This window comes from Pantherophis guttatus, chromosome 1 (assembly GCF_059756535.1).
Source record: "Pantherophis guttatus breed Tessera chromosome 1, ASM5975653v1, whole genome shotgun sequence".
NCBI classification, from domain to species: domain Eukaryota; kingdom Metazoa; phylum Chordata; class Lepidosauria; order Squamata; family Colubridae; genus Pantherophis; species Pantherophis guttatus.
The window spans coordinates 349,392,389-349,405,241 of NC_142063.1; the positions used below are offsets into that span (position 1 = coordinate 349,392,389).

General features: G+C 52.1%; 1 protein-coding gene across 2 annotated transcripts; it reads left to right on the plus strand.

Annotated features, from left to right (window-relative positions):
• Window positions 1–1,166: 1,166 nt before the first annotated feature.
• Window positions 1,167–11,487, plus strand: INPP5K (inositol polyphosphate-5-phosphatase K). Of its 2 annotated transcripts, none has more exons than XM_034424483.3 (12): window positions 1,167–1,377; window positions 2,004–2,111; window positions 2,266–2,374; window positions 2,888–3,004; window positions 4,193–4,368; window positions 4,813–4,924; window positions 5,219–5,328; window positions 6,265–6,448; window positions 9,863–10,000; window positions 10,461–10,544; window positions 10,629–10,733; window positions 11,054–11,487. In XM_034424483.3, exons 1-12 carry the CDS (start codon window positions 1,199–1,201, stop codon window positions 11,150–11,152), a joined length of 1,521 nt encoding a protein of 506 aa, XP_034280374.2. In that variant the 5' UTR covers window positions 1,167–1,198; the 3' UTR covers window positions 11,153–11,487. The 2 variants fall into 2 exon arrangements, with proteins under 2 accessions (XP_034280374.2, XP_034280373.1); XM_034424482.3 differs by lacking the exon at window positions 1,167–1,377 and adding an exon at window positions 1,749–1,921.
• The last annotated feature ends 1,366 nt before the right edge of the window (window positions 11,488–12,853 follow it).

The following is a 12,853-nucleotide window of genomic DNA, read 5'->3' on the forward strand; positions in this document are numbered from 1 at the left end:
GTACACCGCCTTGAGTCCTACGGGAGAAAGGCGGTATAGAAATAAATAAATAAATAGCTATCGGGGTTTCGGGGCAAACTGGTAACAACCCACCACTGCAGTGACAGCTGGGAAGTCATATAGGTAGTCCTCAGTTAATGATCCTAATTAAGTGTGGCAATTCTGCCACTAACTGAAGCAGCTGCAAAGTGGGAAATCAGGTGACTGCAACTGTGCTTTCCTGCTGGAAGGAGGCAACACAAGTAAATTCCACAACTTTGTAATGTCTCCTAGCTACTCCCCTCCTCTGGGGAGTCCACGTGCCGGCTTGCTCACACTGAAAGCCACAGCTTGAGGGATCGGTGAGAATCCTACACACACAGTTTATTCTCTTAAAATCCCTTCCTCGCCATTCTGTTTTGCAGAATGAGGAGCAAGTAATTTCTATAAGCAATCTCTCCTTTGCCTGACCCTTCCTTCACTGCAGAGCAGAGGAATTGGAGAGATTTTAAGAGGTGTTGATTCATCTACACATCAGAATAACGAGTTGGAAGGGACCTTGGAGGCCTTCTAGTCCATCCCCTGGTCAAGCAGGACACCCTATACCGTTTCAGACAAATGGCTGCCCAATTTCTTCTTAAAAGCCTCCAGTGTTGGAACATTCACAACTTCTGGAGGCAACTTGTTCCACTAATTAATTGTTCTGTCAGGAAATTTCTCCTTAGTTCCAGGTTGCTTCTCTCCTGATTAGCTTCCATCTGTTGCTTCCTGTCCTGCCTTCAGGCGCTTTGGAGAATAGGTTGGCCCCCTCCTTTTATGGCAGCTGCTCAAATACTGGAAGATTCTATCCTATCACCCCAGTCCCTTTTGTTAAACTAGACATACCCAATTCCTGCAACCCCTCTTAGCCTCCAATCATCCCCTAACCATCGTGCTCTTTGAGTCTCAAAATTTCTGTTTCTATTGTGGTGACCAAATACAGACATTTTCTCCCTCTCCCCCCGTCCCAACAGAAGAGAGACTGGAGGCAAAGACTCCAAAAGCACCGTATGCCATTTGCATGGCGCGCCCAGGGCTCCCCCCTCTCCCCCCCCCGCCTCTGATGGATACCGCATAGACAGCGGTCCCCCACCTTTCTGGCATCAGGATGCAGTTTCGGAAGAAAATCATCTTCCGCGGGCGGGGCGGGGCGGGGGGGAGAGATCCCGCACATGCACAGATGAAGCTTCGCTTGCACTGGCCGGTTCCAGTCGGCGACCCGGCGGTTAGGGGACGCTGTGGTGGAAGCCTTGCAATCGGTTTCTCGGCGACCTGCTGTGCAAGGCACGCGACAGCCGGCACTGACTGCAAGGACCGCGCTGCGGCCGTTTTCACAAGTCACTGGATGATGAACGGCCGGTAAGCGAGGACTGCCCGTGCATGGGTTGGCGCCGCCGCCGCCGCCTTCGACTCAAGGGGCGCCTCGGGTGAGGCCGGGGCCGGGGCCGCGCACGGAGCCACCAGGCATCGCCACTTGGGCCCCGGGCAGATGGCCGGATCTCGGAATGACTGAGTGGCCGGCGGATGGGAGGCCCAAACCGGGTCCCCCTCGGGGGAAGAGCGGAGGAGGCGCCAGACCACCACCACCACCCCCCCCCGGTCGTCCGGGCTCCCGGCCTCTTCCCTGCCCGAGAGGCCACCGGGGACCCTTCGAAGGCGGAAGCGGAGCCCCAACCTGCCTCCCGGGGCCACCGTGCGCAGGCGCCAAGCCCCCCCGGTGGGCGGGGCGTCGGGAGGCCAGCAGCGGAGGCGGGGCCGCTGTGAATCTGCGCCTGCGCCCCGGCAGCCAATGGGCGCGCGTGACGTCGCGCACGGGCGAGGAGCCGGGCCGGCGCTGCCCGCCGCTCTCATCCTGCTTCCCCGCCTCGGAGGAGATGGAGGCGGCGGCGGCGCAGCGGCTCCGGTGAGGAGCTTCTCCCCGCCCCGCCCGCCCGCCCCCCGCCGCCGCCGCCGCCGAGCTGACCGCCGTCTGTCTCTCCCCGCAGGCTGCACCTGGTCACCTGGAACGTGGGCACCGCGCAGCCCCCCGGCGAGGTGGCCGCCCTGCTTGGCCTCGGCGCCCCGGAGCCGCCCGTGGACCTCTACGCCATCGGGTGGGTGCGCTGTCCCGCGACCCCAGCGGTTGCCCGGCCCCTGGAGGCGGCGGCGGCGGCGGAGGCGCCCCTCTGCTTCCCCCGGAGGGTCCCCGGCGGCGGCGCTTCGGGTGGCGCCTCGCCCGGGTGCATCACCGGCGCCTCCGCTGCTCAGTTTACAGGAGGTGAACTCCCGGATCCTGAGCTTCCTCTCCGACCTGGCCTTCGAGGACCCCTGGACGGCCTCCCTGACGGCAGCGCTCGCCCCGCTGGGCTACGTCCGGGTAAGCGGCGGGGCTCGTTCGAGGCTCCGGGCGGGCCCCGGGGCGCCTCTCATCCCCAAGAAAGGGAGCCGCCGCTTCCCCAGGGGAGCTCCGAGGGGACCGGGCTGCTGCAGCGGAAAGAGCTCTCGGGGGGCAAAGCTGGAGGCGGCGCCCTGGGTTGCTGAGGCCGGGGTCCTCCGAGTCCCTTCGGCCTGAGACGGCTTGGTCTGAAATGCTCCGGGAGGGGGGGGTGTCTAGCCCCAAATGGGGGTTTTAGATCAACAGTCCGTCCTCCTCCTCCTCCTCCTCCTCCAGAGGTCTGAGGGGCCTTCTGCATGGGAGTGGATGCAGTGCTTTGGGGTTCCCGCACAGATCTTGGCCATGGGGTTCTTTTACCACAAAGCTGGAGGGTGAAGGGCTTGTGTTTCCCCCCCCCACACCCCTGTCATCTCTGGGCATCACCAGCATTGGGCATTTGCTGGAAGAAGCTCTGCCTGCCTGTGTGGCTCAGGGCTGCTCCTCTTCCGCTCTCAGGTGTCTTCCATCCGCATGCAGGGCATCCTCCTGCTCCTCTTCGCCAAGCAAGCCCACCTGCCCTTCATCTGGGGTGTGCGGAGCCAGTTTACCCGCACCGGCCTGCACGGCTACTGGGTGAGCTGCTTCACAGGGACCTTGCCAGGCCTCCGGTCAGTTAAAGCCTCAGGTACAGTAGATGCAGGAAAAGCAGGGAGGCCGAATTCTGCTGTGGCCAAGCCTCCACGCACGCACGCCTTCATTTTTTGCCTGCATGCTTTTTGCACGTTTCCATCTTTCTAATGGAGGCAGGCAAAATGGGAAACTTTACACCATGATAAGAACTAATATGAAATAACCAGTATTTAATTTTTAATGCTAACTGTAAAAGGGAAACCTGCAAAGCTGGCTAATAAAGAACTTGCTGACAGCTTTCAAGCCCCAGTAAAATCTCTAGCGATGGAGATCCTCAGGTAGGGAGTTCCACATTTTATTGATTGAGAATATGTGTTTCCTGCTTCAAGGCACCAAAGCAAGTTGTACCGTCACAAACGGTGTTAAATTTAAAAGCAGAAGCTTCTGAAATTTGCTGAAGCAGGCATTCAGAGACCAGTCCAGGCTTGCCCCTGCTGGGCAGCCAGTAGAAGCCCTGACTTCCTGGTGGCCCTCGTGGGTGTTGGAGAGAACCCCCTGAATGCCCCTGGCGAATGGGGTGTGACCCAACCTGCCGTGTGAATCCTGATTCTTGGCCACAGGGCGACTGTCAACAAAGGGATGAAAAAACGCCACAGCAATCTAGGGATTGCGTCCTTGCTCCTGATGTACAGGTAGTCCTTGACTTATGACTACAGTGAAGGCCAAAAGTTTCCATTGCTAAACAAGGCAGTTGTTAAGTGAATTCAGTCCCATTTTACCATCTTTTTTACTATGGTTGTTAAAATTGCTGCAGTTGCAACCATGTGGCCATTAAGCAAATGTGGCTTCTCTCTTTGGCTTTGCTTGTCAGAAGCTCCTTAGGCAGGTTGCAAATGCCGGGGGTGGGGGGATGCTGAAACCGTCCAAAGTACATGCTGGTTGCCCAGCTCCCAAAATTTGTTCACATGAGAAGCATGAGAACTGCTCCTAAGTCACTTTTGAATGGAAAATTTGAAGGTGATTAAATGAATGGTTGTAAGTCAAGGACTACCTGTATTTTGCAATTTATTTCTTTGTGAGTTTGTCCATCCTGAAGGCAGGGCTTTAACCTGGCAGAGTGTCAAAAAATGTGCCCCTCGTGCCCCACGGAGCCCAGGAGTGTGGAGGCAACCACAGCCTCTTGTCTCGTAGGGCAACAAGGGAGGGGTCTCCATCCGCCTGTCTCTCTATGGCCACTCGGTCTGCTTCCTGAACTGCCACTTGCCAGCCCACCAGGAGAACGCCAAGCAGCGCCTGGACGACTTTGAGCACATCCTGGAGATGCAGCACTTCGAAGAGAAGAAATTCCCCTCCGCCCTGGACCACGAGTGAGTGGCCTCCCCAGAGGGTCCTGCTACCCGGCCCAGTGAGGCTGGGAGTCCAGCCGGCAGGCCCCACGGCTGCTCAGCTACTCTTCTTGCGAATAGTGCCCCCCCTGGCCCCTTTGGTCTCATGGGGGGGACGCCAAGGAACAGCAGAGGTGGTGGTGGGGAGGATGGGGCCAGCACAGAAAAATCAGGAGAGGGTGTTGCCCTTGGGATGAACGGGGGCTGCCTGCTTGAGTGAAGGAATTGCCAGGGGAGCTGCCCTTCTGAAAGCCGCCTTGGGAACTGCCGCCAGCCTTTTGGAAGGGCTTGTTGCTCTGACAGCCTGCTTAGATGAAATCATGCTGTGGCAAAGGAAAGAGGGGCTGGGGGTCGGTTGCTTTTGGCAGAAGCCAAGGAGGGCGTAGAGGGGCCGTCCCTTCCCTGCTGCTATCTGCATCCTTTCAGGCTCCTCTTCTGGTTTGGTGATCTGAACTTCCGGATCGAGGACTATGGGCTGCATTTTATCCGAGAATCAATCAGCAGCAGTCGCTTCAACCTTCTCTGGGAGAAGGACCAGGTACCACCACCACCCCGGCCTGCCCTCCCCTTGGGATTCCCAGATCCCTCAGCCTTTGAATGGGGAGGAGTGGCTGGTTTTACTTCCTGATACTGTGTAGCCAGTCCCCATCTGGTGTTGTGTCCCCCGTCCCCTCCCCCCCCCGGTTTCTTTCTTTTCCGATGGGGCAGCTGCTTGCAAGGCTTTCTGCCCTGGGAAATGAAGGGCGCTGGGGTTAGGGTTAGGGTTAGGCTCTTTGCCGTGGCTTCGGCGCTTGGCCTGCAGCACCAAACGGCTCTTGCTTCCCGTTCCCAGCTAAACATGGCCAAGAAGAAGATGTTCTTCCTCCAGGAGTTCTCAGAAGGTCCCCTGAAGTTCAAACCCACCTACAAGTTTGACCTGCACTCGGATGAGTATGACACCAGGTAACTGTGGAGGTCTGTGGGGGGCTTCGGACTAAGATGTTTGTTGCGCTGGCCTTTGGCTGGGCAGAAGAAGCCAGAGAAATCACCAGGGCTTCCGAGTGGCCCGAGCATAAGCAGGACATGTGGAGGGGATGTCTTGGTTGGCAAAGCCTGGCTGCCCCTCTCCCCTTCTCTCTATTTGCAGAGCCAAAGAGGCGCTGCTTGGGTCTAACTAAGGACCCCTGCATGTGGGGAGTTTTGGAAATCTTGGAGCTTTGGGCTGCGTGAGTCTGCTGACTTTCAGACAGTCGCCTCTTCTGATTTGGTTGTTGCTGGGGTAATGATCCTGGCGTGTTAATTAGCTTCTGACCCTCCTGAGGCATACGGGGCAGCAGCGGCCGTCCCCTCACTGTTTATGGGCTGCACGGGTAGATCCCCCAGAGATAGTGATCACAAAGAACTGCCGGTAGGAACCCCAAATAACTGCAAAAGGCAGGACCCAGAAAGCATTTAAAATAGCAACAGCAGCAGCTAAAAAGTTAATGTAGGTGTCTGTCATGCATGCTCGCACCGCTGGGTATTCAGCCCAAGGTGCTCAGCCAGGCACTCTGCCACCCGAGCACTGACCGGCTGGAAAGATGCAGCAGCAGCAGCAGCAGCTTCCTTCAGAACGAGCCCTTTTCTGGATCCAGAACTGTCACACCTGTGGCCAAAGTGCTTCTGAGCTGTTGGGGGAAGAAGGGGCTTTTTATGCACCAGCAGCCCTCCTGCCTGGGTGGCCCCTTCGGATAAAAAGCTGCCCAAGTTTAGTTGCTGAGTGCAGCTCTTAATGCAAAGTGGATTGAGGCTTGAGCTTCTCCTTCTGCTCGGGGTGGAGGTGTGTGGCCGCTTGGGCTGCCCTAGGGAGCCAGCTGGCCTTTGTCCTTGCCACCACTCCCCCTCCCCTTGTTTTTGCAGTGAGAAGAAACGGAAGCCCGCTTGGACTGATCGGATCCTCTGGAGAGTGAAATGTCTTCCGTGCTCCGAGCCGAAGGAGGAGCCCAGGGAGGGAGGGGTTTCCCTGTCTCTGGGCAGCTACACCAGCCACATGGACTACAACATCAGCGATCACAAGCCGGTCACTGGCACCTTTGAGCTGAAGGTAGTATTCTGGCTCCCCAAGGGCAGCTGTTCCTCTCCGGAGAGATGATGATTCCGGCTGCTGGTCTGTCCCCTTAGCACCCAGCTGCAGAAGTCTGGCATCCCGAGGCAAGCCTTTCCCACCCGCCCTGGGCATTGCTGCCACTGGCTTCTAAAACGAAGCAGGACATCCTGCCCTTAACTCAGCCGATGCCACCGGTTCTTTTTTTTATTATTTTTTTTTTATTTTTTTCTCAAACAGAAACACACATTTTTTTCCCCCCAAGAACAAAGTCTTGGTCCAATCACAAATAACTATACTAGTTTAACAAATGAAGACAGATATTTTTAACATAAATTCCAACATCTTAATTTAAGTCTTTCTATTATTTCATCATACATCTTAATTTCCTACTAAAGCAAAACTCATTTTTATATTCAATTATAAATCAAAATTCAATACCGCTCTGTCTAAATTTTTTTCCATTGCTCCTTTTAACATCAATATTAAACACAAAAACAGTCTAATATGTTAATCTATATATTTACCTTACAATTTTATCACCATGAATCTTAAATTTCCAAATGTATACAACTCAATTTTTATTTCAATTTATTAATCAAAATTTCTTTTATTTGTCTAGTTTTCTAGACCCAATTCATCCAATCTTTTAATCTTAAACTTTTACACAGACATCTCAGAATTTTTCATTTCATTTTAATTATCGCCCAACATTTTCTTTTTCACCCCTTATTAATAATTATTTTTCAATGTATTCTCCTCTATACCTCCAATTATTATTTTGCTAATTTCCAGCATGGTTTATTTTAGCTAATTTCAGCATTCTCCTCCATCACTCCACCTATTGTTTGGCTGATTTCCAGCATAATATTTTTTGGCTGAGTTTTCAGCATATTCTCCTCCATAACTCCAACTATTATTTGGCTGATTTCCATCATTTTCTCTTATTTTGGCTGATTTCCAGCATAACATATTTTGGCTGAGTTTTCAGCATATTCTCCATCTCCAACTATTATTTGGCTGATTTCCATCATTTTCCATTGTTTTGGCTGATTTCCAGCATGCTTTATTTTGGCTGATTACCAGCATTCTCCTCCATAAATCCACCTATTTGGCTGATTTCCAGCATTACATTATTTTGGCTGAGTTTTCAGCATATTCTCCTCCATAACTCCAACTACTATTCTGCTAAATTATTTTAAAATTTTCTTTTTCAATATTTTGTCTATTAATCCACTGTTTCCAGCTATACTCTTCCAGGGTGTATCCCCATCTATTTCTTAATATTAATCATTTCCAACATGTGTTAAATTCAATCTCAGTTATTACTTTCATCTGTGTACCTTATTATATCATCTATAATCATTAACAATTGATCATAATTATCATCCACCACTTTGTTATCAAATTAAAACTAAAACATGTTACATCAAATTATGCTTTTATGAAGATATCACTTTTAGTCACCTTAACTTCCCACTTCTATTTTAATTATCTTTTATTTTTTATTTTCTATCTATATTATACCATAAGCACATCTTGTTTTTATTTAAAGCTCACTTAAACTTTGAACCATTTAACAATTAAGCATTCAAACATTGCTATCTGACTTATCTATTTTGCTTCTTCATTTCCTTATCTGTCCATAAGCATTTCAATTCAAAGTCAATACTTCCACGCTTAAAACTCTGCATATCCTTTTTAATTCTATTGTAAAGTCTGTTTCCAGTAAATCAGCTTCTCCACTTCCGTTCCTGCGCCAGACCTTTTGTTGCTGCGCCAGTTAGTTAAAAGTTTATTAGTTCCATTGTGTTTCTTCTTTCTTTGTAAAGCCATTAGAAGACAGAATAGCAATCTCCAAAGTTCAAAAAACCATAGTTCTTTTCAAAGTAATCCACAATATGTAACAAGTCAAATAGGTTCTTTTCAGGAAAAAACAAGTTTCCGCAATCAACACTTTCACTTAGTCACAGCTTCAGTCGCCATTTTGAAACATTTATGTAGCTGTCCGTTTAATCTCTTTGTCTGGCTTTTAAAGATGCCAAATCCTTAATTATCACTTTTCTCTTTTCCAAAAGTCAAATCCATTTCAATTTTAACAAGAAAATTCAAATATCCAGCTCTATTTGGTTAATAAGCAATTCATTCCAATCAATCAGTGCTAAAGTAAATTTTTTAAAGGGTCTTTAACTCCTTTCCTTATTTTGCAAAATCTTCAAGCTCCTCAGATCTTCAGCCGCTAGGTAAGGCTGGAGGTCTTATTTGTAAATATCCTTATTCACAAGTTGTTTCTCGCCTGGGTTGGTGTCACTCATCCCGCTCCGAAGCACATTGTCCTTTCTTCCTTCCTCCTGCGCATTTCTTGTCCCGATTTGTCGCGGTTTCATGGCAGCCGCCATGGCTGCTGTCCCCCGTCGCTGACTCAGAGGGTTGCCTCCGGCCTCCGAGGAACTTGCCTGTTCCTCTCAGCCACCCAAGGGGTCCCTCTCTTTCCCTGTCCCTTCAGGACAGGATCAGTCCGCAGACCTGTCAGCTGCAGTTTGCCAGTTGGGGTTTTTGCAGGGCTCATGAGAGCCCTGCTATTTCCCCGACTGTATCACCACGACGCCAAACCGGAAGTCTTCCCCGATGCCACCGGTTCTGTGGTTGCTGCAGGGTCTCCAAGGGGCACCTGTTGAAGCCTCCAGCTAGGAACAGTGTCCTGCATGTCCGAGCTGGGGGCTCCATGCGCACTTCAGGCCAAGCTGTGGCTTGCTTAACCAGGTTGGATTGAATAAGCCAGCCTTGCCTGGGCACAGACCCTGCATGAAGGCAAGCACTGACGATGGCCCAAGGGCTGCATGTCACTCCCCTCCCCCACAGGTATGGCCCCCAGGACCTCTGTGGGTTGTTGGCAACTTTTCTGTCTATGGAGATTCTGCCTGACGCACCTTTATCAAGAAGCAGCCCCCTTCAACAGAAAAAAAAACCCCGACACTAAAACTCAGCCTTAGCAAAGTAAGTACAATCCCCAGGTCCAGCTCCCCGATGGAACGGAAGGGATTCCTTTCCTCAAGGGGATGTAAGGAGGACTGGTGCCACCTGACCGAGAGGACTGATCAGGGGAGGGGCTGGCCGAAGCTGGCGCTCCTCTGGACGAGCCTTTGGGCGGAGGGAGGAATTGCAGCCTCAAACGATACTGAAGCAAGCCTGTTAGTAAGCTGAAACTCATATTAAATCCCAGTTTGTTGTTTTGTCCTGGTTTACAGGGTGGGCCTCTTAGCCTGACAGCAGGGCCTTTGTGACCCCAAGTGTGAAGCAGGCTGGGTGCCAAGGTGGCTGCGCCTTGGGAGAAGGAACAGAGCCTGGCTGGGTTCCAGGGTGGGGATGCTCCCTGGCCTTCTCACCTTGGGTTGGGTGGCTTTGTTCCTGCAGGTGCAGCCCCTGCAGATGGAGCCCCTGGTTGTGCTCTGCCCGGTGGGCACCTGGAGTGCTGAGCAGGACGCCACGGTCAGCTACGTCACCGCTCCAGAATTCACCAGCAGCGCCTGGGACTGGATTGGTCTCTACAGGGTAAATGGCACAAGGGGTGCAGAAGGGAGGGTGCTTAGGCTGGTGCTCAGGCCTGGCCCAGCCCTGCTCTGCTATCCAGGCACCAGGGCTCTTCTGAGGCCAGATAGAGGTCATTTTCCCAGCCTCCTCAGCAGAGGCTGCGGTGCCCCCCCCCCCCATTTAGTCTTGCAAGAAGGGGAGCAAGCTGGCTGCCTCAGAGCAGCAGCCTCTGCCGGGAAAGACCCTCTTCCCGTTTTTAACACCCCCAAAGGATGGGAAAGGCTCCTGCCTGTCCAGAGCATGATGGGCTCCAGGGAGAATGGTCCCTTGTGGGGCCCGTCTGGCCTGGCAGCTGCTTCTCACTCAGCCTCCTGAAGGGATGGCTGGTCTGGACATTTGCTCCCTCTCACTGGGAGCCCCTTACCTGTGCTGGCAGGTGGGCCTGTGGGCTCCCCTTGTAGCTGTTCCTCTCTCCTGGCAGGTGTCCTTCCGACATGTGAATGACTACGTCACGTACGTTTGGGTGCAGGACAATGAAATTTCCTCCGAGGACGGGGCCAAGCAGGTGAAGGACGGCTCCCGGGACTTTCTTCTGCTTGGCTGCTTTTCTGCTCCTGCTGAAAGTTGATGGCGGCCTCCTTGCTTGCAGGTTTATCTCGGGGCCGAGGGCCTCCCAAAACTGGGGGGAGAATTCCTCTTGGGGTACTACAGCAACGCGCTGCGGTCCCTCGTGGGCCTTAGCCAGCCGGTCCAGGTGAGGGCTGCTTTCTTCCTCATCGTCTCTGCTCCTGAAGGGGTGCGTGTGTCTCTGGGGTGCTGGAAGACTCCTGTCACAGCAAACGTCTCTTGTGCTGGTGGGGGGAGGCCCCTCTGGAGAGACAGAATTTACCCAGCTCCCCCCCCCCCACCACCACCACCTTTGGGGTCTGGCCAGGATTAACTCTGCAAGAGTTCTCGGCCCCGTGGCAAGAGGAGCCCCCCCCGAACCCTGGGAGGGGCACCTTCCGTCTTTGCTGAGTGGGGGTGGGGGGCAGAATTGCATTCGAATGCGCGTCTCTCTCTCTCTCTTTCCAGGTCCAGCCAAGCTCAAAGTCAGCTGAGCAGCAGGCGGGCTGGCCAGTGGCCAGCAGTGCAGAACGCCTTCCTTGTGAGAGGCCGCCCTGTGACTTCTGAGGTCCCTGCTTCAGCACCTCCATGTGCATCGTGAGGCACTCCAGGCTCAGCCTCCAGAGTGGCCTGGCTCGGCTTGCTGCACCTCTGAAGAGCCCTGCCTCCCTTTGGCACAGAAGAGCCGGGATGGAGCCAGTTTCCCAGCAGGGACGTCTGTGTCGTTATGCCACGGCCGATGGCTGCTGCCCCATTTTCCTAGTGCCTCTTAGGATCTGTGCGCTTCACTGCAACGTTAAGGAGTTGCTGCTGGCACTTATTTGAAAACTGGGATTGTAGGATTTTTATGAAATGTAAACCTTTTAGAACTGAAATACATTTTATTGTAGCTGGAAAGAAAACGCAAAGGCTGTTATTCTTTGACTATTTGTCTTGAAATGGGGCAAAAACCCTGCACATTCCTCCAAAACCTGGGTGACAGACCGAGCGCTTCCCCCTGCAGGCAGGAGGGCCCGACCCAGGCCACCTTGGGCCACCTCGGCTTTAGAGCCAGGCCCAGGTGGGTCTCGTCCTGCTGCAGGCCTCTGGCTTTGTGGGCATTTGGGCCTTTTAAATCGGGGCTTTTTTGAGAGCTGCAGCTCAAATGGTAACACACACAGATCTCTCACAGGCACTGCAGTTGAGCCTGGACTAGCCTATCCTGTATCTGGGCATCTTTTTCCTGCCTAAGTGCAGCACCTTCCTTTCCCCACCACTGATGTATGTCTTTGTGGATTGGGCCCAATGCTCAAGCCTGTCAAGATGCTTCTGAATTTTGAGCCTATCTTCCAAAGTGTTAGCAATTCCCCCCAACCTACTGTTTTCTGCAAACTTGATGAGTTCCCCTTCTATCCCCTCAGCTAAAACATTTATGAAAATATTGAAGAGTACTGGCCTTAAGACAGTACCCCACTGCAAGCTTCTCTCCATGTAGATCCAGCTCTACTGAGAACCACACGCTGATTGCGGTTGGTCAGCCACTGACCAATCCATCGGGTGGTGATGCCGCCTGTCCCGTTGTTCCATCTTACCAAGAAGTAGGCTGCGGTCTACTTTGTCAAATGCCTTACTGAAGTCCAAGTATATGATATTCACAGCATTAACCTGATCTGCTAATTGATCACTTTATTAAAGAAGGCAATAATGTTTATTTGGTACAACAAATGCTTTTAACAAATGCACGCTGACTTCCAGGAATCGCCTTATTCATTTCTGGATGCTCACAAACCACCTGCTTGATTACTATATCTTTTCCAGGATTTTCCCAGGTATTGATGTCAAGCTTTTTGGCTTGGAGTTTCCTAGACCTCCTTTTCACCCTTTTTGGAGGTTGGAGCCACATGAGCTCTTTTCCAGCCCACTGGCAGTTCCCCTGTGCTGCTGGTGCTCAGAGAGATTCGGATCAGTGGTTCTGAAATCATGTCTGCTGCTCCTTCAAAAACCTGGGATGTAAATGCTCCTCAAAAGCAGACAGGCACTCTCGCCTATCTTGTTCTGTCTCCCATAGTGCTGCTTTTGATAGATTGGACTGTTTTTTCCTTTTGTGTAAAAACAGATGTAAAGTCAGAAATTAAGCAGTTCTGCTTTTTTCTTGTTACCTGTCACCTGGCCATCTTTACCCACTAGGTCGACCAATCATTTTCTTGACTTTCCTCTTGGTGCTTATATATTGAAAAAAAACTTATTTTTGGCATTTGTTGCTCTTTTGGAGCCTAAACGTTCTTAAAT

Bases quoted from the DNA above. Each gene is read 5' to 3' on its own strand.
- INPP5K (XM_034424483.3), top strand. From the start codon at position 1,199: ATGAAGCTTCGCTTGCACTGGCCGGTTCCAGTCGGCGACCCGGCGGTT. The intron at 2,112-2,265 runs GTGGGTGCGCTG...TCCGCTGCTCAG, and splicing joins GTGGACCTCTACGCCATCGG to TTTACAGGAGGTGAACTCCC. The intron at 5,329-6,264 runs GTAACTGTGGAG...TTGTTTTTGCAG, and splicing joins TCGGATGAGTATGACACCAG to TGAGAAGAAACGGAAGCCCG.